Source organism: Aptenodytes patagonicus, chromosome 5, assembly GCF_965638725.1.
Source record: "Aptenodytes patagonicus chromosome 5, bAptPat1.pri.cur, whole genome shotgun sequence".
In the NCBI taxonomy this organism is placed as follows: Eukaryota; Metazoa; Chordata; class Aves; order Sphenisciformes; family Spheniscidae; genus Aptenodytes; species Aptenodytes patagonicus.
Window position 1 is genome coordinate 28,206,867 of NC_134953.1, and position 25,452 is coordinate 28,232,318.

At 39.1% G+C, this 25,452-nt stretch overlaps 1 protein-coding gene across 5 annotated transcripts in view; it reads left to right on the forward strand.

Annotated features, from left to right (window-relative positions):
- The window catches only part of PLEKHA1 (pleckstrin homology domain containing A1), a 38,778-nt gene extending 24,380 nt beyond the window's left edge, over positions 1–14,398 (forward strand). For 2 of the 5 annotated variants that reach the window (XM_076339176.1, XM_076339181.1), the window contains 7 exons: positions 137–268; positions 1,936–2,079; positions 3,117–3,185; positions 6,265–6,329; positions 7,164–7,227; positions 8,472–8,561; positions 11,904–14,398. In XM_076339176.1, the coding sequence (XP_076195291.1) occupies positions 137–268; positions 1,936–2,079; positions 3,117–3,185; positions 6,265–6,329; positions 7,164–7,227; positions 8,472–8,561; positions 11,904–12,233 (894 nt within the window). In that variant the 3' untranslated portion in view covers positions 12,234–14,398. Of the gene's footprint in view, positions 1–136; positions 269–1,935; positions 2,080–3,116; positions 3,186–6,264; positions 6,330–7,163; positions 7,228–8,471; positions 8,562–9,668; positions 9,774–11,903 lie in introns of all 5 variants that reach the window. The other 3 variants (XM_076339180.1, XM_076339177.1, XM_076339178.1) reach the window with 3 other exon arrangements.
- The last annotated feature ends 11,054 nt before the right edge of the window (positions 14,399–25,452 follow it).

The window sequence follows — 25,452 nt, forward strand, 5'->3', positions numbered from 1 at the left end:
TAAGCTATTTCTAGCCTTTTACAATTAGAGGACATTTGTTAAATCCTGCTGAAGATAAATTAAAAATTCTTGAGTAATGATTAGGGCTTTTTTAGGTTTCATAAAACTTACGTTAATTACCGTATTCCACTTTCAGGTACCAAAGCAGTCTGATCCTCTCTGTCAAATGGATAATGCAAATCGTCAAGCTGAAAGCCCAGGTGGAAAGAAGCAAGTCTCTTACAGGACAGAAATTGTGGGTGGCGTTCCTATCATTACACCTACCCAGGTAATACCCTTAAAACAAGTGGGCTATTATTTGATAGAGGAAGCTTTGTTGTTTGACAGGTGAGAATAGGTTATGTATCACAATATAGCTGTCAGCTTCTCACCTTGCTCAAAGGACTCATACTTTGATGTGCACCGTTTATTGATACTGACTGGGTTTTTTTGAGGATTTTATTCCCTTTATAGAAGATCATAGAGAATTATACAAGACTATAAAGAATTACTTGAGTGTTGATTTTTCCTCACAGGTATCAGTTAGTATGCTGAAAACGTATTTTTGTGCGTGTGAAATGAATTGTTGGCGTTAACAGTGCCAAAGTTCTGTCTTTTTAACTGCCAGGAAAAGTGGGCAAAAAAAGAGGTGATTAAGTCAGCTGATTATATATACACTATGTTATTAGAGGTAGTAAGGATGACAGCAGATTAAACTATTGCAGAAGGGCCTTGAAATGGCATGTGTGGATAAGATAGCAAGTGAAAGTCAGTGAAAATAAATGTGATGTAAGGGATTCTGGGAAAAACAATCCTAGTTTTTATAGAAAACACTAGATTGTGAAATAACCATTTCCACTTGAGTGAGAGGTAAGAGTTGTAGTCACACTATGAAAACATCATCTTAGTGTTCAGTTACAGTGGAGGAAAAACCCCACAAATATTAGGAGTTACTACAAAAAGAATAAGGAGTAAAACAGAAAACATCTTTGTTGCTGTATAAATCCTGTCTTTGACCAGACCTTGATTACTGTGTCCAGTTTTGTTCTCAACTTAAACTAGAATTGGAAAGTTTCAGAGAAAGATTTCAAGGATGATTGGTCCATGTGGAATGATCTCCATATGAAGAACAATTGAGTGGGCTAGTAGTACTCTTCCGTGTGCAAAAGAAATAACTAGAGGAGGATGTGAGAGCTCTGCAAAATCATGATTGGCAGGAGTGGATAGTGTAAACTGTCTTTTCCAGTATGAGAGCTATGGGCTTTTAAACAAAGCTAATGGTGTAACCAGGTGAAACAAAGGGAAGGAGGAGTTCTTTCAGTGAGTAATAAAACATAAGGTACTCCTTGCCAACAGATGGCATGGATGCAAGAAACTTTCCCGAGTTTGAGAGATTGGACAAGCTCATGGAAGAAGAATCTATGCAGTGTTAAAAGATACAGACCTGTATCTGTTTCTGGAAGTTCCCTGAGCTGAAAATAGTTACAGTTTGGATTAATATCATGTAAATGACATGTATACACCTGAACTGCATTTAAAAAGTTGGTGAATTCTGATGTGTGTTACAGTCCTAGAAATAGCTTTTTCTTCACTGTAGCCTCCTCTAGTGTTTTGCCTTTAAAGTCACGTTATGAGTTTGCACTAAATACATGCATATATCTTGTCTTTAGGTCTGTAACATTCTTCACTGAGTGTCTGTCAATATTGTTTGAGAATACTCAGCACTTTCTTAGTTTAGTTTCTAAATGGAGCTTGCAGGTACTCAACCAGAGCCCTTGGAGAGTCTCGTATATTGTCTCTAGAAATCAGTTGAAATATTTTATCTTTTCAAACAAATTGTAAATGGGATTTGGGAGCATGGGATGATACAATTATTTCCTATTATAACTAGTGTAGTTATTCTTTGACCTTCAGAAAAAAACTGAGAGTATCCTGAACTTTCCTGCTTTTTTCTAGAAAGAAGAAATCAGTGAGTGCAGTGAAGGGGGTGATAGGAGTTATTTGAAGCGGTCACAAAGTCACCTTCCTTATTTTACTGCTAAGCATCCCCCAGATAATGCTGTTATCAAAGCTGGCTATTGTGTAAAACAAGGAGCCGTGGTAAGTATTTGAGATCAGTGTGTGTCGCTAATCAAGAACAAAGGTCCTAGGGTGGTAGTTGTACTTATGAAGTAGGTGATTAAAAAAAAAAAGAAATAATTACCAGTAACTTTAGCACTACTGACAATATTAAGGATGGCTAAAGATAAAACTTATCCTCCAGTAGCATGTAATTTATGTCTGTATTACTTCTTTTCATTACTTTCTTCAGTGTTAGGTTGTTGGAGACGTTTTGGAGAGGAAAAGTTGTGTGCACAGAGACTTTCACATTATGGTTAGTGCATGCAACTAGGAATTCTTCTGTTCTACAGTTATGTAGAGATCCTTATTTTGCTTACTAGAAGCATCTAAATGAAGGCAGAAGTTCAATGTCTGCATGCTTTTTAAACCACTAAAATGTTTAGAAAAAGCTAATTTTTCAGTTCAGAGGAAGAATTGTACAACTTGACAGACTGATTAACACAAGTGGAACTATTCATAGAATCGTTTAGGTTGGAAAAGACTTTCAGATAATGATGCCTTGCTAAAAGAAGGAACAGATAGTTCAGATTAAGCAAGATATGCATGCTTTGTGAGTTCTCAGGCTCATTTTAGATTATGAAGCTTCTTTTTGTAACATTCCTTTTTTAGTTAAAAATAAAGTAGAAACCTTTAACGTACTGTCTTTTAACATTTCTTACAGGGTATTTGTGTTGCTGAGTTGCTACAGTTTCAGTGGAGATTGCTGAAAAATTCTTATAATAGAAAATAGTGGCTTCCAGAATTGTTAATTTTTGCAGTTTAAAAAAAAAAAAAATAGGCAGTCTTGCAGAATTATTTTGGGGGCACTCTATATATACACAACATGCATAAATATATGTAATATATAAAAAGTATAAATATTATAGATGAATAATTATAAATAAATAGGAATTATACAATATATATTATAAATATAAGCTAGAATTAGAAATATAATTAAATACATAAACATGAATAATATATAGCATGTAAGTATATTTGTATTTTATATACAAATATTTGTTTTCCTTTAACAGATGAAGAACTGGAAGAGAAGATACTTTCAGTTAGATGAAAACACAATAGGATATTTCAAGTCTGAACTAGTAAGTTTCCAAATGTGTGTTATTTTTCCAGTGATAGTTGCAAGAAAATCTAAAGAAATATGCTTGTATTTGAAAAATGTGCTCTGCTGCTCCTGCAGCTCTTAACTCTGTCCTGTAATAACTTTTCATGATTGGGAAGAACAAAAAATTAATAGGGTGGCTGTTAACTTGGACTTTTGGGAACCTGTCTGTAGGGCACTGAAGAACAGTAGTAGGATATATTCTACAATCAACGTAACTTTTCTATTAGTATCTTACATCACTTTACTCACATATAATTAATTCTGTTCTTGAAACAGCTGATCATTATGTAGAGCGACAAAACCGTAATCTTGGAATTCTTAATGTAAAGTTAGAATTACGGGGTGTTTTATTATACAAATGACGGGATCTTTTCCCACGCACTTGTTTCACCAGGGCAGCCAAGACAGGCAAAGAACCCTGCTGTTCAGAAGCAACACTTACAGAGTTTGTTTCGGTTTCATGATCTTCCTTCCCCACTAACCAGTATTCAACCCTTTGACCAAATGTTAAGTGCCTTCAGGCTTCATTTAAAAATGAAGTGGCTGGTACTGGAGACAGTCTGTTTTCCCCAAAAAGGAATTCCACACTTACTGAACATGAGAAAATCTGTACCTAAGGAATGAAGTCTGAGTTATAAAGTATTATAAGTTAAGGAAAATTGAGTTTACAGGCCAACTGTAAGATGTAAAATGTCAAGAACCCAAATTTCAGGCTGTTTCTGAAGAGAACTTTTGCTTTACTTTTAATGAGGGAGTATACAACAGTAGCAGGAGTTTGATCTTGCATCATTATCTTTGTTAAACTGTCAGCATAACACAACTCTGACTCATTGCCTATAATAAACTGTCTATTTAAAAAAAAAACAAACCTGAGTGCAGATTGCTCACAAGCAAATTCTAACTCAGTGAAGAGTTGTGCTGTGTGAGAGTATACTAGAAAGATGGTAGAAATACATACATCATGCTCCTTTCTAGTTTAACTATTTTGAACAATATAAAATCTTGTAGTGTCCTCTATTCTTCAGGCTAATATGCCCTTGCTGCAGTTTGAGGAAGGTACTGGACTGACCAGCTGTCGGTCAACAGGGAAGTAGATCCTGCTTCACAATTTTTACTGAAACTAGCTTTTTTTCCATTTTAAGGGAGTCATCCCTGTTCAGGGAAGCATGTACTGAATAGGTAGGGAATATAGTGTCCTTTTTATTGGACTACATAAACAATTAGGATCTGCCTTGTCTGAAACATACATGTTGGAGAGACATTCAATCTGTACTGGAAAGAGCAAAACTTCCAGAGCACAGCCCACCAAGAAGAAAACACCTGCAACAACTTAACCATATGTCCATCAGACTTTTATTTATCTCCTACAAACACAAAAAGGGTAAAGCGCTGTCTTCTGAAGATTTCAAGTGGTGAATTATTTCTTTCAGCAATGTGTGGGATCTCCGTTTCCCCAATAATCTTCTGTTCCTAATGAGAGTAATACAAAGATAGGAAAAAAAGTTCAATAGTGATTATTTGTCAAGCCTTTTGTGGTTAAGAAGGCTATGGCATGGAGGTCGTATTCAGCTAGTGTAGCATCAGACTTCTAATTCTGGAAAACTTCTTTCTATTGGACTTCAGTTCCCAATAGTTGCGGTCTTCAGTCAAGTATGGCTCTTTCTTGAAGTTAGTTTGTCTTGACAGCCAGCCTGCTCACCAGTACTCCAAATGACTTACTGAGTATCTTGAAGTTTGCATCTGTAGAAATATATCCGAGTTCTCTGCTCTCAAAAATGTAAAAAAGTTTTTTGCTTTTTTTTTAAATTCAAAAATGTGTAGATTCTGGGAATTTTTTTTGTTGTGGTGGTTTGGTGTCATGTCATCGTCCCCACCCCTTAGTCATCTCCTCTTCTCAGTTGGAGGAAGAGCCCATGTCAGTCTTCAGGTGGAGCATAGTGGAATACAGGCAGTGTCAGACTCAGAAAATTATCATTTCTGAGCTGAGATCTTCCCTGCAACAGGTGTCTGTATTCCAGGAATGATCTTGCAGTTCACGTTTGATGTATTACTTTGAAAACTCTTGTAATGGATGAATGAACCTAGGAAGAGCAGGGAGGGGAGAGGGGGGAAAGAGGGGCAAAATAACTGAAAGCATTGAGTTTTAAACTCGGTACGTTTGATCTGCTATAGAGACAAGTGATCTAATGAAAACTGACATTTAAGGATGGTTATATTTGTGTGACATCCACTGTTTGCTATAACAACATAAATCTCAAGTATATGTAATAGAAATTGTAGAGAAAGTAGTCATTGCAGAGTTGACAGCTTTTGTTTTGTCTACCAGCTGGAGCAGTCCATTGTAACATTGCTTAAAGAAAACACATTAGGAGGTAAAATAAGTTGTTTGTTTGTGTTTTACTGTAACAACCACAGAAAAATAATAGTATGTATGACATTACGTTGTCATGGCAAAAGAGAACATTCAAACTAATACTTTCACACTTTTTTCCTGTTGTGTGAAACTTTGACAGAATTGTAACACTTATTCTTGTTACGGTAGCAGAATTTTCATATGCTTTAAGAATACTTGCTCTTTTACAGGTTTTGGTACGATTGATTTCTTTGTATTATTTTTAATTGTATTGAGTATAGGGTACAATTAATCTGACTTAAAGCCACGTCATGCAGTACAATTAACAAAGCATCTTGTATTGTAGCATTTCATAGCAAATGAATATCATCACAGTTTTACTGAAATAAACTGCTTGAGGCCAGATTCAATTTTGTGATCTAGTTAGGGGAAGGGGACAGGGGTGGTTGTCTCCATTATGGTAAGGTGAATGAATGTTTTTGGGTTTTTTACTTCTTGATTGCGCCTCCTCTTCGTTGCAAGTGCCATGGTTTGTTTCATACTTACAAAAGCAAATTAAATTTTGGTTGACATCACCTTTTGAAAGTCTCATTTATGTAAATCTGCTGCTGTCAACTGCCGTGACCCCTGGCTTTTTGACAGTATTCTAGTTGTTAGATATACTCTACTGAACTATTTTTGCCTTTTTTTTTTTTCCCCCCAGGAAAAGGAACCTCTCAGGGTTATACCACTTAAGGAGGTCCATAAAGTTCAGGAATGCAAACAAAGGTGAGGAGAGAAGCACTGACATGGTTACATGAGATGTAGTACACTGCTTTGTGATGGCTAGACTGCTTATTGGAAACAATGGAGAACTTTTTAATAGCTTTGGTTGATGTATGCATGTGTGATACTCTTATGGGACAGCAAGTAGATTTGTGCATAGAACTGGTTTTGAGGGTCCTGCATTAGTGTGTGTTTCCAACTTGTAACATACACTAGGATGTAAATGCATTGGACAAGGGTGGAACAAAGGAGTATCATGCAATCATGAGTCAGAGATGCATGGGTTCTGTCTGATTTGAGGCAGCAATTTTAGGAATCTTGGTTCTGCTTATATAATCTCTAAACCTTTAGAGGACATTAGCTTATGTTAAATGTCTGAATTTAGATGAGAACACTCTTCCTCCTGCTGTTTCCCTCCCACCAAATGGCAATATAGTAAGGAATTAATTGCCTTTGTAGTAGGTTTTTTTTTAGCAAGCTGCTGCTTAGGATGAATACTTTGCAAAGACATAACAAAATACAGATGTGAAATTTTACAGAAATTTGACTAGGACAATAAATATTTTTAACTTAACATGAAATGGTTTAGAATGTTCTAATTAAAAATACATGCAGTAGCATGCATGCCACTGATAAACTGAAGAGTCTTAGGATTAAAATGAGTAAGAAATGCTGGTTTTCTTTTTCTACTTGGTATTTACCAAAAAAACAACAGTAGAATGATAAAGAAATGCAAAGGTCTTCAGACAACAAATGCTCTGCTTCTCTGCACATCCTAGTCTCTCTTTAAAATAAAAAGTTGTACTTGCTTTTAAAGTATTTGTGTTTCATTTACAGTGATATAATGATGAGAGACAATCTCTTTGAAATTGTAACAACTTCTCGAACCTTTTATGTACAGGTAATTTCTTTTTTAAACATTGGACAAAACCAGGAGTCTGCCATAGTCAAAGCAAAGAAGCGCTGCTATTTTGCTTTTTAAGTTGTATTTAACTATGCTGTGATTTTCAGAGGGAATGTGGTCTTTGTTATGTTTCAGAAAGATGCATATGAGAAACATTCCACATAACAGCAACTGTTATGTTGGTAGTGTATGAAAGCAATAACTCCTAATGTGATTTTGTTGGCATTCGGGTCTTCAAATTCTGTAGGATCAACTCAATATTTTAAAATCTTTTATTTTGAAGTACAGAATTTTTCTCTATAGTAATTGACTTCTCAGATTCAAGTTACTGACACATTAAAATATCTAGTAAAGCACAGCAATATTTCGATTTCAGTACCTATTTGGTAATATGTATCCATATGCACTTTATTCACTGCATCGTTACCATGTTACCTTTTAAATGTTTGGATATAATGCGAATCACAGACTTGCTTTTCCTAGCTCTGTGGGAATGTGGTGCTTGTTGTACTGGAAATAACTTTTGAGTTTCCCTGGTAGGATCAGAAATGCCTGTGTAGTCTAATACAGACAGTGGTGCCAGATGCTGAGTAATGAGCTGTCCTATAGCTGAACATAATTAAGTGACATGTGGCAGATGTTTCTTGCTGGGTGGATGTGCTAGTTTAATAAAGTTGCGACCTAATTAGGAGACGGCTTTAGCTTTTTGTCTGTCTTCATCCCAGATATGTACCCCCTTGGTATTCACTGTTAATCTATTGCATCTTTGTTGGATTGTTGTTCTAAGTAAATGTGCAGCTGACCCCCGACAGAGACTGATTTTTAGTTTACTGTAACTCTTCAATAAATACCTCATAGAAGGAAAGTGCAGCAGTGACTGAAAAGTACAGAAGTTACGTCATTGGCCAAAGTCTGCTAAGAGGGGTCAGCAGATCTCCTGTAAGAATTTCTGTGGGCGCTTTAATTTTTTTGTTTGCTGAAAGTAAAAATTTGAGTCTAGAGTATGCAAATAGTATAAAAATACTTATTTCTTGCTTATTATTTTATATAACCATATACATACAATAGTAAATTCAGGGTAAGATTTTAAGAGATGTCTGGGTTAAGAAATGGAAGTCCCTATGGCTTTAAATAACAGACTACTAAAGTAGGGTAAGGCTGTCATTTTAATGCAGATGGTCAGGACACTGGGAAAGTTGAGAGTTGGTTATGTTAAATGTAATGCATATTGTTTGATCCAGGCGGACAGTCCAGAAGACATGCACAGTTGGATAAAAGCAATTTCTGGGGCCATTGTAGCACAGCGGGGACCTGGAAGATCAGCAGCTTCCGTATGTTATTCTGAACCTCAGAGAAAATGTGATTAGTTGATGTTCGCTTGTGCACGTTAAGTTCTAGTTGTTTTTTCCTTTCGCCTGTCCTCTATCCTGTCCTGTAGTAACATGGCATCTTTGCATGAACTTTCAGACAGACTGGCATAAAATATTTTGCGTTTTTAATTGAGCACTTATCTTAGTCTTACATGTATGTAACTTTATGTGCATTGTATTGTCATGAACACGTAGATAATGCAAGTGCTAACCTAGAAAAATTCTGAGTTCACTATGATCTTTGTCACTATGCTGCTACTAGTTTGGAAGTAAAATTGAAACTTTAATTCCTGTGAGGTGTTTCTGTTAATTGCTGAATTTTGCGATCAAATGACAATATCCTAACTTGTTTTTAACCACTCTCACTACTAAATTGGCATTCTCTATTGTTGATAGTTTATTGTATATGCGGATATAGATTCAAATTTAAAGTAACTTCTCTGAGATCTCTGCTCACATGAATTAGTTTTTGCTGTTGGAAACGTAGTGTGAACACCATGTAGCATTACTGAACTGAGGCACTGTGACAAATCTTAATATTTGTGAAGCCATGTGGATGCCAACATTTCATACATACTTGCATTTAAATTGTATTAGACGTTCAGTACAAAGTACATTAACTTGTGAACAGTGAAGGTTACTGTAGTGTCACAGTGTCTTCAAGTATGTCCAAATTTAACAAATGGAATACTTTACAGTTCAGATGTTGCAAGCTATGGTTTTCACTTTCTGGCTATGGGATGTTTTGTAATAAGCTGAGTGTATCATTACCCCCCATAATCTGAAATCTAGTAACTTAAATCTGGCTTTTGACTATACATTTGCATTGATACTGTGTTTCTGTTAACTCAATCTAAGCTCTCAGTTATTTTTTGCAGCTGGGAGCTGCTTCATGCTTTTAAATAAAACTTCCTATCATAAATTTTGTTTCTTTTTGGGGGAATGAAAATATGCAGATAATCTTTCTTTGTGTATCTTTTTTTTGTGGGGCTAACTGAGCAATCTAGCTATTACTGTCTGCATGACTTCTTTCTTTTTCCCTCTCTTCTCTTCTTTCCCCAAGTTTAGGTTACTCTAATCTTAGCTTTGCACTGTGTTCCAGATGCGGCAGGCCAGAAGGCTGTCGAATCCTTGTATACAGAGGTATACATCAAGAACTGGTGAATGCAGCACGTATGTGGGCTCTCATGTAAACTTGCCTTCTTAACAGAGGGCTAGGACTAGAGACTAATTTGCACTATAAAAAACTAAAAATAATGCTACCTGTTGTCATTACCATTACTGAAAACTAACGCATAAATTATATCATTCGCTTACAGGTTTGCACTGTTTTTTCTTACCTTTAAAATAATTGGAAATTAAAAATGGCAAAAACATGTATTTATACTTCAAAGCATACTATATATTTAAACGTAAGTTATGTGTTGTCATTTTAATAGGAAAGTATTAAAAATTTGCATGAGAGTTCATATTTCCATTTTACTTTACATTTTTTTTGAAACTGCGCAAAAGCAAAATTAAATTTAAGCTACCCACAAACTAATACAGATGCGTGCACACAAAAAATGCACGTCGCAACTCTAGTAATTGGAAGGATAATATTGTAGCCTGATTTGCATGGCTTATAAGTCTCTGCATGGAATTATTAGTTCAAATGTAGAAGCATTATAATGTATAATCGGTACGCTGTTCAAAGCAGTACACCTTAGGAGTAATGCAGCAGCGTAGTCTCTTAACTGTGAAATTACAGTCAGTGTGGGTAGTAAAATCTGAGTATCCTTCAGTTCAATTTAGCAAAAAGTTTGTTATAGAGATCTTGTCTTAATATCCCTTATTTTTGTCCTGTTTGTTGAACTAAAATTATTAATAATAAGAAAAATAGTAAGTAAATCACTGAATCACATTCTCCTAAACAAATGTTTTTCTTAAAGTGGAGTATCAAGTCAGGTATGAAATAAGGCAATGTAAATAATGTGAAATACTTCACTGAAATCGAACACACAACTAAAATCCAAAAAAAGTTGCACAGCTCCTTTATCCAATAATGTTAGTGAATTTATAAAAAGAAATACAGTAGTACTTGGCAGAATCCATTATGATTAAATTGATGAATTCATGTCATAGCATTCTAAAAGAAACTTGGAAAACTGCTGTGAAAAAATAAGTATTTGATTTAGGATGTATATTTGCATCTTGGACACACATCTGTGATGGTTTTTTTGCTAACAAATGTGCTTGAAAAGTGACTTGGTTTGTGTACACACATGGGTTCGCAGATTTCTTTAATTCATGTACTAACACTGGTGATGGCAGAAGTGGCAGCAGCTGCAGCTCCTAATACATGCAGAGTGAAGCATTCACTGCATCATCACACATCATTTTGATCATATCATTTAACACTGTATCCAGCGCTGGTTTAGATATCCCTAGGTATCTGAGACATCCTTACAGAACTGATAGATAGGATGCAGAACCCGAGGAATTTCTTGTTTTGGAGATACAGCTGTAGGTCAGGCAGGATATCCTAGAACATCTAAAATGGCAGTCTGTGCCTATGCTTTAGACATCTGAATCATTCCTAGGTGGCCTGGGAACTTGTTTCTATCAGTAAATAAATGGTGGAAGATTATTTTCACAGTATCAATCTAATAGAGTTATGTAAAAGTCAACAGAATGGCAGTTAACAATAACAAACACAAGAAAATAACTTGACCATTAGAAGGAACAGCTTAAAGATCAGTTTCTTTTCTAGGTCCACTAACTTTGGAAATTGTTATACAGTCTTGATAGCATAAAATAGTTACTGTTTTTGTTTGGTCCCTGAAACAAATTGGGGAGATTGGTACCCTAAGAAGAGGGAACAGTAAAATGTGCATTACTTCAGGATTTAGGATATGAGCGCCTGAAGTATATGAGTATGTTTGAATACATTTTTCTCTCGGAAAGATGTCACTTTCAATGCCCTGTAAAGTATGTATCTTCAAAAGGTTACTTAACATCTTAGTAAAATGAGAAGGTTCAATTTGCTGGACTATATCATAAAGTCTAAAGAGCTGCTGAGCTTGATTTGAGAAATTTAATTTCCTTGAATGAAGAAACTGATGTTGCTGTCACATACTGCTGTAAGCTCACATTTAATAATACACTGCCTTGAGAAAGCACCTGCCTCCTGCTGCTGTGGCTGATGCTTCGCTTTGTGTATTTTCTGTCTTGATTTTTTTTTTTCCTGAGTGTGAAATCTGAAACTGCAGCTTTCCAACATGACGTCAATGACTTCATCTGACACGTGCTGTTCTTTTCCAGGAGCATACAGAGTCTTCTTCCGAACCCAACCATGCTCTCCGTTCTGCCGTCCCAGCCTCAGCCACCTCACATTCCACAGCCGCTCACGGCAGCCCTCTGGTCCCAAACCCTCACGCCAAATACCCTGCCTTGGAGAAGCGAGGATTTCACGAATCTTTTACCAAGGCCAAGCCAGGGAGCTACAAGATCCAGGTTGTCGCTCCAAGAGAATCAGCTTCCAAAGTGACTGAACGGGGCCACTCGGAACCCCAAAGTAAAAATGGCACTCAGGAACAGGATCCTGGCCTTGTGGATCTGGATGATGCAAGCCTTCCAGTTAGTGATGTGTAGTGATGGAAGTGTTTGGAGAATGATCCATTTGTTCGGTCCTCTAATTTCCGTGCTTGGACTTTTAACCAAAGAGAATTATAGGAAATGAGAACAAAAAACCAGAACACTGATATTTTTTTTATATATGTGTGTGTGTGTTTCCATGCACACATGTGTATATATAATGTGTTTGTATATTGCCTTTCAGCTGAGGGTCAGAATTGGACCTTATGCATTTTCTCAAAGCCTGATAGTAAATCACTTACTAGGGAGGGGCCAAACTGCACAATTTAAAAGGAAAAAAAAACCCAAAAGACAAAAACAAAAAAGTACTTCTGCAAGTAAGCAAGGTACCAGTAACTTTGCATTCCTAATTTGGGAAATTTACTAAACTTATAACTAATGCTATATTGTGGAGAACTTACTGCCAACAAATGTGATGATTTAATTTCATTTTGAACTACAGTAGGATTTTAGGCATAGATGAGAATATGACTTTCAGATACCAGGAAATGCACAAAATGTTTCTTCTGTTCTTTAGGATCAACAGTGTCAACTGATTTGTTATCAGAACAAGAATTCTGAACTCCCTTGGGATTCTAATTATGGTGCTGTAAAATTTCCACTAAAATAATACTTTGAATAGTCAGCCTATTTTTGATGCACTCCTAAAGGTGGGTTATAACTTTTTGCACATTTGGATATTAATGGACTGCATGTAATAGTGTTTCGGAGCGGGGAGAAGAGAAATTGGACTTTTGAATTTGGACACTTTAGATCTTTTGAACTAAGTAGGGTTTATATTGTGTTATATTAGGCTTTGCAGCAATTATTTTTCTTAAATGTCTAAACGTATCGTTTGATTACTGTCTTGAGAATGGTTTTCTTATCAGTGCTTTGTGAACAGTTCTTGTTTCTATATTAATCAGTGGAAGACCTCCTTGTTTAGTTTTGTCATTATTGGTACTGAACTGTTCATAGTCACGCAACTGTGGCCTATAACTTTTGGTGCACTAATAATCTTAAGTGCCTGTGTTTTTTCTCACATTGTTGAAACACTTTTGGATTAGTTATGTACACAAACCATTCTTAATGGTTTTGAACGTTGGCTTGGAGTTGCTCTGAATAGCATAGTTCAAAACAGCTATTCAAAATAGAAAATTTATGCTAGGGATACCAGTGTTCTGGTATTGCACCTACTAGCTGTGCAATATGTTTTTAAAAAAAATGGGTGTTTGTTGTTTGTGTACACTGTGTTATGGGGCTTCAGTGATGCAAATGAAAAGAACCTTTACATTTCAAGTATTGGATTAGGTTGAGTGTGTACTTTTCATCGTTTTTGAAAAATGCTTGCTTTAATCAAAACCCCACAAATATCTCATGCTGCTGCTTACTGTGATTCAGATTGTCCAGCTTTATGATAGTTTTTTTTTTGTCTACTGTAACCTAAGATACATATCATACAAGTCCATCTTCTCTCCAACTTCCAAACTGACTTCCTGCTTGAGAGATACGGATGGCTTTGCCACAATAACTTGTTGATCCAAGGATAGAATAATTGGTGTCATATAAGAATGAAATACAATCTAATTTCAAAACCTTAAATTATATCAGCACCTTCTTTTTTTTCACCCATAAGCTAACTAACCACTGTCTTAAGGCAGTGGTGTTTGTAAATTACTGGTTTTGTTTGACTCTTTAGATATATGTGAAAACTAGCACAGAATTGGAAGTTACTGTAAATGTCTGAACTAGTATTGTAGGTTTTAACTTCTATAAAGATAAAACAATAGCTCTTTAAAAGCTTATTTTTTCACAAGTACATTCTGTGTGGAAGACACTTTGCATTGAAATATTTTTACTGTAGTCTAACATCTGAAATCACTTCTCTGGTACAGCTTTCACACTGCATGTTCATTTTATTATATTTTGGTATTGGCAATTTTACACATTGGGTGGAGGTAAAGCAGCTCCATTATGGGACTTATAAAAAGAGGAAAAAAGAAAAAAGAACTACTGTTGTAGTTCAGTAGCATAGGGAAACATTTGTGGTTGGTAATTGTCAGGGTCTCCTATTTATCAGTACTTTTATAAATCTATGAAAATTGTTAAATTATTTTAGAAACAGTGCTGTAAATATGTCACATTTAAATTGTCAATAAATCAGTTTGGGTAATTTAAAATAACATCCGACTGAGTTTCCTTGCACCTCGTTAAATATTTTATCAGAACAATATATTCCTTTTTAGCATATAAGAGGTCAGATTATCTCTTATCCAGCTATAATGTCTTTTTAATTCTTCAAAACTGATCAGGTTGTGTAGCCTAAGAAAGAAATCGAACAGAATGAGCTGTTCTTCTTTTACTGTTCTCGGTTTCTTCTGTGGAATTTTTACATGTTATGCAAAGGAAGTCGATCGGGTTTCTTTTTAATCAATGGAAGGGAAGAGATGATGCATAGTAATGTCAAGTTAACCACTCGGGCACTGTCTGAAAGGAGGGGGAAAAAAACCCACAACAAAATGTAACACGCATTTTTCTGGCATTATACTGTTGCATAACAAAGTTCCTCTCTCAGAAATGCTTTCCTGAAATAACCGCACCTATATGACATCTGGAAGCACCTCACTATCTGTACAGCAGACAGTGTGATCACACTTGAGTGACTGCATTTGTCAAGTCCATTTTTCCCTTTTGTAAAGTGGCACAGTTAGTCTGTCTCAACAGTGTACAAGCTTCAGATAACGAACAGTAATCTAATAAGATATTTTATATAGGCTGTACACAGTTACCCAAATGCCAGTTTGACTCTGACATCTTCTGACTGTGAATTATTCCAGGTATGTACACGTCTGCAGTTACACTAGTATCAAAACGTGCATGCTATTGCCCCCAACATTTTACTCCATAACATACGACTTCTAGAGGAGTCACTGCACTGAGTGTCTTGAAGCTTCCGTTCTAACCAGTTGCACCACTGGCCAGAGTTGGTATGAAATGTGTATATAATTGTACCTTTGGTTAGCCCATCTCTGTTTAAAATAGACATTTTCAGCTTTATCGTAACATCACTAAGTTCCAAAAGCAGCTTGATTGCAGCAGTATGGAGTTAATGTTCTGGTAAGGTCGTTGGTATACCAAGTTACATACTAAACAGACACACCCAGTCTGTTCATACATGTGTCCGTGGCTGGTGTCACCGCCACAATTTTGGGGTTTTTGATAATGGGGTGGCCTACGTGGCACCAGGCCTGCTGGCATTCACCTTTCTCAAAGGGGGAAGAGGGTCTTTGCTCATGAGCTAGCAGTGCCTATTGACAGCTTTAAACTATGCTTGGCGGGGGAGGGGGATAATATCAGGCTTGCCTGTGACAAGCTGTGGGGTGACGTGCCAAGGTTAGAGGGATGGGGTGCTAGTGAGGGCACTCAGCCTGTTGCTCTGAGATGTGCTGGCTACACTGGAGCACACCTCAAAGGAATTAAGGGGTGTTCCTCTAAGAAGGTGACATGGCCGACAGCCCAGCTGAAGTGCCTCTACACCAACGCATGCAGCATGGGCAACAAACGGGAGGAGTTGGAAGCCACTGTGCTGCTAGAAAGCTACAACCTAGTTGCCCTTACTGAAACTTGGTGGGATGAATCCCGTGACTGGAGTGCGGCTATCGATGGCTACAAACTGTTCAGAAGGGACAGGTGAGGAAGGAGGGGTGGAGGGGTTGCCCTCTGCATCAAGAAATGGATAGTGTGAAGAGCTGTCTGAAGAATAGCCAAGAGCAGGTTGAAAGCTTATGGGTAAGAATTAGAGACCGAGGTAACAAAGGGAACCTTATGGCTAGTGCCTACTACAGGCCACCCGATCAAGGGGAGCCTATTGACAAAGCCTTCTTACTCCAGCTACAGGAGGCATCGTGCTCCAGGTTCTCATTCTGCTGGGGGACTTCAACCACCCGACATCTGCTGGAAAAATAGCACGGCGAGCTCTAGGCAACCTGGGAGACTCCTGGAATGCATTGAGGATAGCTTCTTAAGCCAGATAATAGACAGGCCTACCAGAGGGGATGCGATACTGGACCTGATGGTCACTAATGCAAGTGAGCTAATCGGTGATGTCAGGATTGGAGGCAGCCTGGGCTGCAGTGGTCATGCACTGGTGGAGTTTGCAGTCCTGAGGGATATGGGTCAGGCAAAGAGTAAAGTCAGGATCCTGAATTTTAGGAAAGTGAACTTCTAGCTGTTCAAGGAGTTAGTCAATGGGACCCCCTCAGGGATAAGGGAGCAGAGATGGCAGAACAGAGATGGCAGATCTTTAAGGACCCTTTCCATAGGGCACAAGAGCTCCTGATCCCCAGGTGTAAGAAATCAGAAAAGGAAGGCAAGAGACTGGCATGGCTGAGTCAAGACCTGTTGGTCAAACTAAAGGGCAAGAAGGAAGTGCACAGGCAGTGGAAGCAGGGACAGGTATCCTGGGAAGGTATAGGGACACTGCCTGGTTGTGTAGGAATGGGGTCAGGAAGGCCAAGGCACAGCTGGAGCTGAACTTGGCAAGGGATGCAAATAGAAGAAGGGCTTCTACAGGTATGTCAGCCAGAAAAGGAAGGCCAAAGAAAGCGTACCTCCCCAATGAACACGACTGGCAAACTGGTAACAACAGACAAGGAGAAGGCTGAGGTACTCAACAAGTTTTTGCTTCAGTCTTCACTGGCAGCCTCCCTTCCCACACCTCTGGAGTGGATGGACTGCAAGATGGGGACTGGGGGAGCAAAGTCCCTCCCACTGTAAGAGAAGATCAGGTTTGTGACCACCTGAGGAACCTGAATATACATATGTCTATGGGACCTGACGAGATGCATCCCAAAGTCCTGAAGGAATTGGCTGATGTAGTTGCCAAGCCACTCTCCATGATATTTGAAAAGTCATGGCAGTCAGGTGAAGTCCCTGGTGACTGGAAAAAGGGAAACATTGCACCCATTTTAAAAAAGGGTAGAAAGGAGGACCCTGGGAACTACTGACCTGTCAGCCTCACCTCTGTGCCTGGGAAGATCATGGAACAGATCCTCCTAGAAGTTATGCTAAGGCACATGTAAGACAGGAAGGTGATTCGAGACAGCCAGCATGGCTTCACCAAGGGCAAGTCCTGCCTGACTAACCTAGTGGCCTTCTATGATGGAGTGACTACATCAGTGGTCAAGGGAAGAGTTACAGATGTCATTTATCTGGACCTCTGTAAGGCCTTTGACATGGTCCCCCACAACATCCTTCTCTCTAAACTGGAGAGGTATGGATTTGATGGGTGGATTGTCAGGTGGATGAGGAATTGGTTGGATGGTCGCATCCAGAGGGTAGTGGTCAATGGCTCAATGTCCAGATGGAGATCGGTGACAGGTAGTGTCCCTCAGTGGTCCGTCCTGGGACCAGTATGGTTTAATATCTTCATCAATGACATAGACAGTGGGATCGAGTGCACCCTCAGCAAGTTTGCAGATGACACCAAGCTGAGTGGTGCAGCTGACATGGCAGAGGGATGGGATGGCATCCAGCGGGACCTGGACAAGCTGGAGAAGTGGGCCTGTGTGAACCTCATGAGGTTTAACAAGGCCAAGTGCAAGGTCCTGCACCTGGGTGGGGGCAACCCCTGGTATCAATACAGGCTGGGGGTTCAATACAGAGCAGCCCTGCCAAGAAGGACTTGGTGGATGAAAAGCTGGACATGAGCCAGCAGTGTGCACTTGTAGCCCAGGTGGCCAATCATATCCTGGGCTGCATCCAAAGAAGCGTGGCCAGCAGGTCGAGGGAGGTGATTCTGCCCCTCTACTCTGCTCTGGTGAGACCCCACCTGGAGTACTGCGTCCAGCTCTGGAGCCCTCAGCATAAGAAGGACATGGACCTGTTGGAGCGGGTCCAGAGGAGGGCCATGAAAATGATCAGGGGGATGGAACACCTCTCCTCTGAAGAAAGGCTGAGAGAGTTGGGGTTGCTCAGCCTAGAGAAGCGAAGGCTTCGGGGAGACCTTATTGCAGCCTATCAGTACTTCAAGGGGGCTTATAAAAAAGATGGGGGCAAACTTTTTAGCAGGGCCTGTTGCAACAGGACAAGGGGTAATGGCTTTAAACTAAAGGGGGGTAGATATAGACTAGATATAAGGAAGAAATTTTTTACGCTGAGGGTGGTGAGACACTGGCACAGGTTGCCCAGAGAGGTGGTGGATGCCCCATCCCTGGAAACGTTCGAAGTCAGGCTGGACGGGGCTCTGAGCAACCTGATCTAGTTGAACATATCCCTGCCCATGACAGGGGGGTTGGACTAGATGATCTTTAAAGGTCCCTTCCAACCCCAACTGTTCTATGATTCTGATCCATGTACAGCAATACAGTTTACTCTTCCTAGTAAAAAATGTCAGAATAAATATTTAAAAAATAAACTGGCTGCAACTCATAAACTCATTTAAAGGAACTGAAAATACCATTTCCAGTTCATCTATCTTATCGCATGCACCTCTGCTGTTTAGCTTTCAACTTTTTTACCCTCTAATTATTTTCATAAAAATCCTAAGTTATTTTTTACAGCCTGTTGAGACCTGAACTGTGGTCCCTGAAAGGGCTCAGATGCTCTGTCTTACTGTGTGCTGTCTTGCCTGTTTTCATTTGCTATGAACTTGCTATTGCCCCTTTACTGAAGAGGGAATTGAATTATTCTTTATGGTTATAGATTTAAACCCACCATATTACGTTAAGAAATTTGCAGAAATTTAACTGCTAAACCTGCAATCTGCATGCCTGAAGGTAACTGCCAAAGGATAATGGTCCAGAATACAGTTTAATAAACTGGCATATGCCTTAACCTCATGGAATGACAGGATGTCAGCACCACCTAGAGGTCATGCTCTACCTTTAAAAATGATCCGGGTCGGGCTTTTACTTTTTAAGTATATTTCTGAATGTTAAAAATTAATTTTGAAACTCCAGTTGTTAAGTCACTGGACTACACAACGTTTTTTTAAAACTCTTGCTCCTTGTAAGCTTTGAATAGCAATGGCAGCAAAGTGGTTGATGACAAAACAAAATCGCCCTTTCTCCCTGCTGTTCTTGTTTATGATACCAGTTTACTCCTGAGGAAACTATGATGTTATAGGAAAAAAGTGAATAATCTGTTAATTTGTGCAGTGAATAATGAAAGTGTGAGGCTTCTCATGATGCTACTGACTGTGGAGAGCAATTACAGGCAATCAGAATATAGTAAAAAATAGTTGAAAAAGAAGAAATTGAAGAACTGACACTTTGGAGAATCTGCTTGTTCATACTACAAAGTAGCCAAACTCAAACCACAGCACTAATAAAATATATCGACGATAAAGAACTGATGTTTTCCCATGATAAACTAGTACAAGAGAAACCTATTGCTAATAGCTAGATATTCAGTCTGATAAGAGCCACCTTTTTTGAATGAAAAGCAAGTATGTGTTAGATGATTGTATAAAATGTGCATGCTCAAAACATTAATTATTGCTTGAAAGACGTGTATGTCTAGCAGTGTAAGGCAGTAACTTTCTGTACTAAGACGTCTTGAGCTGAGCGAGTTGTCTTTCGATCACTGCAGTTTAAAAACTCTGGAACGTACCTGGGAAACTGGTTATCCAGAATGATGCAGCTGGTCAGAAGGACCTTTAAAATGTCTCAACCGAGTGCAACCTCTTTGACTGCTGGACTGGAAAGGAAGCATCTCTGCTGCTTTTGGTAGGCAAAGTAATGCGACACAAAGATATGAGTTTGGAGGTAGACCAGAGTAACTGGGGCCACAGATTGAAGGAGGGGACCTAACCAGTTTGAAACTTCATTCTTTACTAACTGAGCTTCCATTTTAATAATTTTACTTTTTGACTTTGAGGTTTTGCAATTGCATATATAGGTTCAGAAGTCAAAATTCTATATAGAAATGAGTTAAAAGTGCATACGGCATCACACTGTATCTCCTGTCATAAGAATGGCTGTATTAGTAGAAAATGTTGATATTAAAAGGTTAATTTTTTTAGGCTTTATAGGAAGTCTATATTATAATGGATGGAGAAATTAGTGAGCACACCAAAAAGGTGCCCGCTGAAGGTGTGGGACAGAAATATTACTGTTCTTATAAAGATTCCATATTAATTTGAGGTGGGAGAGAGGGAAGAAATGAAAGAAGGGGAAATTTGGACAGGGCATTTCTGGTCTAAAAGTTAAAATGAAATTAAAAAATTGAAGCCCTCTGTGCTATGTATAGTTTTACCTTTTATCAGTTTTATTTAATGTCTTAATATTCATCTGTATTTTGGAGCACAACCTATATAACTATTTGGTGCTCCAAGCCAGTAAGCTGCTAAAGTACTTCTGAGATCTTCCATTGAAGTAACGAAGGCTACTGTCTGGAAAAGTTAACTGTGAGTCCTACTGTGTAACTGAATCATGTCTGCCTTGGTTTTTCACTTCAGATTTTCTGTGCAACACCTCTGAGAAAAAGAAACTGGTACTCATTTGCAGAGGCACTACGTAATGGTGCAGTAGTAGCTGAATATGGCTCTTCAAAGTGGTACCTTTGACACTGCAATTAGGGATTTGCATTTAAAATTACTGTCGGCACTGTAATTTTGCATATCAATATGCATAGTGAACACATCTTTTAAGAATTTAAACCACTCTGCTGCACTACATTCCTATTGCCCCCATTCTGCTAATGATAACTGAGCACATCAGGACACCTAAGTAATGTCTGTTCTCAATAGGTGGGTGTCAACTGCTGTTTTCAGAGCAGCACATTTGTTTTCTCTAAGTTAAGATTAAGTTAACTATGAAGTTTCAACGCTTGTTTTACAGTCCCTGCCTGCAGTGTAATACTTGCACTCCTAGTTGTAGGATTGCCCTCTGACATCAAGGAAAAACCATCTGCACACAAATACATATTTAATTTGTTCAGATTGGCAATTGTTTCTTGGGGCAGGTTGCTTGGTTTCATATGAGGCTTTACAAAAGACACCCTGATTGTTCACTTATTTTGTAAATTATGCCAACAGCTATGCTTGTCAAGCACCAGGGCTGAATTCACATCTGGAAAAGAATATGTAGTTTTAAATTCCCTGGTTTGCAGCCATTCTCTTTCAAAGTAATGGCATTTTTTTCTGTATGTAGCAATGAATCCAGCATACATTTTTAAAAAGGTTTGGTCTTGTTGGGTTTTTTTTTTTAAAAAAAAAAAAGTAAATCTTTGTTTAACAAGATAGAGAAGACCCACAAGGTAGAGAAGTCCTGGGTTTTTGGGGAGTAGGGTTGTTATATCCTGGCCAAAAGTATGCAGGACAGCATACTTTTTTCCCACAGAAAATCTGGGAGAAAGCCATTAGTGAATGAAGCAAAATGATAACATAGTCATAATAAACCTAGGAAAGCTTTCTGCAAAGTCCAAGCTGTTAAGTTTGCTCAGAATACAGGCATTCTGGCCATCTCAAACTTCCCCCATCCTCTTTTCTGGCCAGGATCCTTCTAGCCCCAGACCATGATGTGTTAACCCCTCTCTCTCCTGCCAAGTGTACTCTTTTTTTTCATCCTTTGCTTGCTTCTTGCTTCCCACCCGTTCCACGTGTGCCCAGATGCTCACTCCAAAGCCACCTCCTTGTCCCCCATGTGCAGCAGCAATGCAAGAATCCTGCGGCAAGTGCTGCTGGCTTCTCTCGCTCCCTCCTTTGCCCAGGAAGCTACTGGAGGTAGCCGCTCTTACCACAGGGCGTTTTGCTTCTTTCCGAAACTGAGATTTCAAAGGCAGTAAATGGTACATCTTGGGTAACATGGCAGCATCTTCCTGGGTGCCCAGGAAAACTTGCTTTCGTAATAGGTAATATAAAGCATACTTTCCTGCAATATATTGCAGGAAAGGCCAATCTCTTCTGCCCTGACCCCTACTGTGAGCAGGGCTGAGGCCGAATGTCGGGGCAAATTCTGGATCCCTGACAGCAATATCAAAACTTTCATTCCTTTAGAAGAATTTGTAGTATGTGATCTCTAGATGGAGCCTCCTACCATCGAGTTCCATTTGAAAAGTAAGAGATGAAATATTTTACTAGTGAAGTCTCTCAAGTGTGAGTATTTTTCAGACCACATTTTTAGCCTCTTATGAGTATTGATAAATGTCTTCTGGCTTGAATAGCCATTTTGTCTGAAAACGTTATGATGGGGGAGAAATAATAATTTCTGGGTTTATAGCGCCTTTCAGGTGTAAGGCACTTCTGCACAGATTAGATAGGTAATTAACAAATATATTTTTCAGTAAACTAAGTTATTAAACCCCCCAAAGGCTTATCTCAGCTGTTCTGGAAAGCAAGATGGGGGGGAGGTCCAGTCTTTTGTGCATCCATGTGAAACCTATAAAATTAGTATTATAAAATATTATGGTTTTAATACTCATAGAAGATTCACATCCTTACCTGGTTTAAGAAACAAAAAATGTAACAGCAGAAGGTCCTCAATACTAGTCCACTTATTTGAAAGTGAACTGCTAATTAATGATTTTCACATAACACGTTGGGATATATTTTATTTCCTTTGCAGAGTTTAACCCTTGACTGTCTATTAACAAATGTACTTCCCTTTTCTGTGCTATTTATTTAAGAAACAATATTGGCTAGTGTATTACAGGTCTTTAGTAGTCTGCAAAAGAGCTTGAAGCTGATAGTGCTGGCTAAATGGTGCAAAAAAAGAACGATACATCACTGAAAAGATAAATATACTCAACTGGTGTTTCAAACTTTTGTGTGAGACCACTATAAACTTGCAGTAGTTCTTGAAGTAGTTAAATATTTAGCTTAAGATTTGCAAACTTTATAAGATGAACAGTTAAGTAAACACTTTGTACTTTCATTGATTAATTAATCCTTTCTTGAGGTAAGGATGCATTCACTTTACTTAGATTTTGAACCAGGGTATTGACGTACTGAACTATAACCATTCCAAGTGGGTTTCTGTCAACGGGACTTTTGTTAATGTGTTTTGAGCCTCCCTTCATGCCTTGCCTTTGCTGCATAGAGTGATTGGTATCAAAGGATACCAAGCTAAAAAAGACACAAACATCCACGGAGAGAGGATGACTGAGCAAGGAGGTTTCCCACGGCATGTAATTTTTTTCCTCCCTCCGGAGACAAGGCTCCACTGGCTTCAAACAGTAAGTTATCTGACAAAGGCACAGTGATAGAAAAGCAGATAGCCTTTCTGGGCGGGGTAGGACTAAACACCACAGTAATTCACTGGTCTTCGAATATTTTGCTCCTGCTTCCAAATGGGAGCTTATAAGATCTTTTCTGAACCTGTATTTCTTTTTTCTTTTAACTAAAAACTGTTCATCTTTCCTTAAAGACTTGTCTTTATTTAAAAGTAAAGGGAAAACCAAACCAAACCAAAAAAACCCCAAAACAAACCCCAAAGCTTATTAAAAGTAGCCAATAAGTAATGGATAAACAAATAATAATTTGGAAACACTTTACCATTATATCTATCCATATTTTTTTTATATATATGTTTATATATACACATACATTTAAAAATATTTAAACTTATAAACGTTTTTAAACTTTTTCTTAGACTTTTTAACACTGTAATGATTTTAATACTAAAGAAGTTTTGCTGTGAATTGTTCCAGATTACTACTTTACTACTTTGGTCACTTCTGAAATCAAGCAATTCTCCTGAAACCTCTTTTCTTGCACAGCATAGAAGTTATTGGAAAACAGCAGATGTAAGGGGTTCATACTGGAGCTTTTATTGGGAACGTTGGAGTCTACGTGGTTTCCCACCTTCAGGTGGTAACCAAGCAGTTTTGCAAGTTTTGCACGTTTGTTGTTTTGTGGTCACAGTTTGATAAGATTTTATAAGTTCCCTGGAACAATTAGGTTTGAATTCTGACAATCCTGGGATGCTGCTTCCACCTGCTCAGGTGGCTCGTTGTCAAAGATTATTCCACTTTTTGTAGGAGAAAAGACTTTTTATTCTTCTGTATTAATGTAGTTGCTGGCATCCTCAATTTCTTAGTCGCAGCTCATCCAACAGTTAACAGCATTTCATCTTGCCTAACGGTTTGTAAAGTTCATTAGGTCCTTGGTTATCGGGTGCCTGATAAAGATGCACTTAAATAATTACAGATTGGTAGTCTGTTCAAAAGTTTAATCGGCTCATAATTAAAAAATTGGCTGTGCTCAATTTCCAGCTATTAGTTCTTGTTACATCTTTCCCTACTTGCTTTGGAAACGATGTCTTTTCCCTCGGAAGGTACTTGTGTGTAATCAAACTGCCTTTCAAACCACCTTGTATGTGCTGAAAGAGCATATGGCGAAGAGGCCTCTGTCCATGGGTTTTGGCGGTTGCACAGCTGCCAGATAAATCGGATCAGCCCGCTTGTGGGATGATGGAAGGCTAGGGATTTGGTTGTTTTGGTTTTTTTTTTTTTCCCTTCTTTCGGTTGATTAACCTTCTGCTAATTGCCAGTATCCACCTTACCCTGAGGCTCTGAGAACCTCAGGTGACGTGAGAGGGCGAGCAGAAGCCACCCGGGAGCAGCCTTCCTCCGATTCCCGGTGCCTTTGGGTACCAGAGGCGCGGTTCAGCGCCGGCCATCGCCTCCCAAGTCCTTTCCGAGCCGGGAATTCCTCGGGTCGCCGCATGCGGGAGTACCTGCCATTCCCGGCGGGGATGCCTGACATTTGCATACATTTGCATGTATCGCTTTACTCTCTCTACCACGGGACCGCCTGGCGGCCCTGCCCTCCGCATCTGCTCTTCCACCCATCTTCTTATCAGACAGAAATGTTATCGACGCTGACTTTAGATTGCCTTTCCCGTAATTCCTTAAGTGGGGAAGAGCGTTCAGCTCCACCCCCCTTGTTGGCAGGAGCCCGTTATCAGCCTTTCCGCCGTTCTTAATCCGTCTGTCGGGTTTTTGGTGCTGCACCGCGGCCGCGCCTTTCAACGCCAAGTTTAACAGCTCCCCGCGGTTACGGACCATTTAAGTTTGCCCCGAAAAGACATAGACGGCGGGGAAGGGGGGATGTTACGGCCCCGGGGGAGGCGGGGAGGGGGCGTTGTTACGGCCCCGGGGGAGGCGGGGGGGTTGCGTGTGTGCGTGTGTGTGTGTGTTACTGCCCGGGGGAGGCGGGGGGGGCCGTGCCCGCCGCTGCCGCCCCGCCCCGCCGCCCTCCCCGGCCGCGCCGCCCCCCGCGCCGCCGCTTAAAACC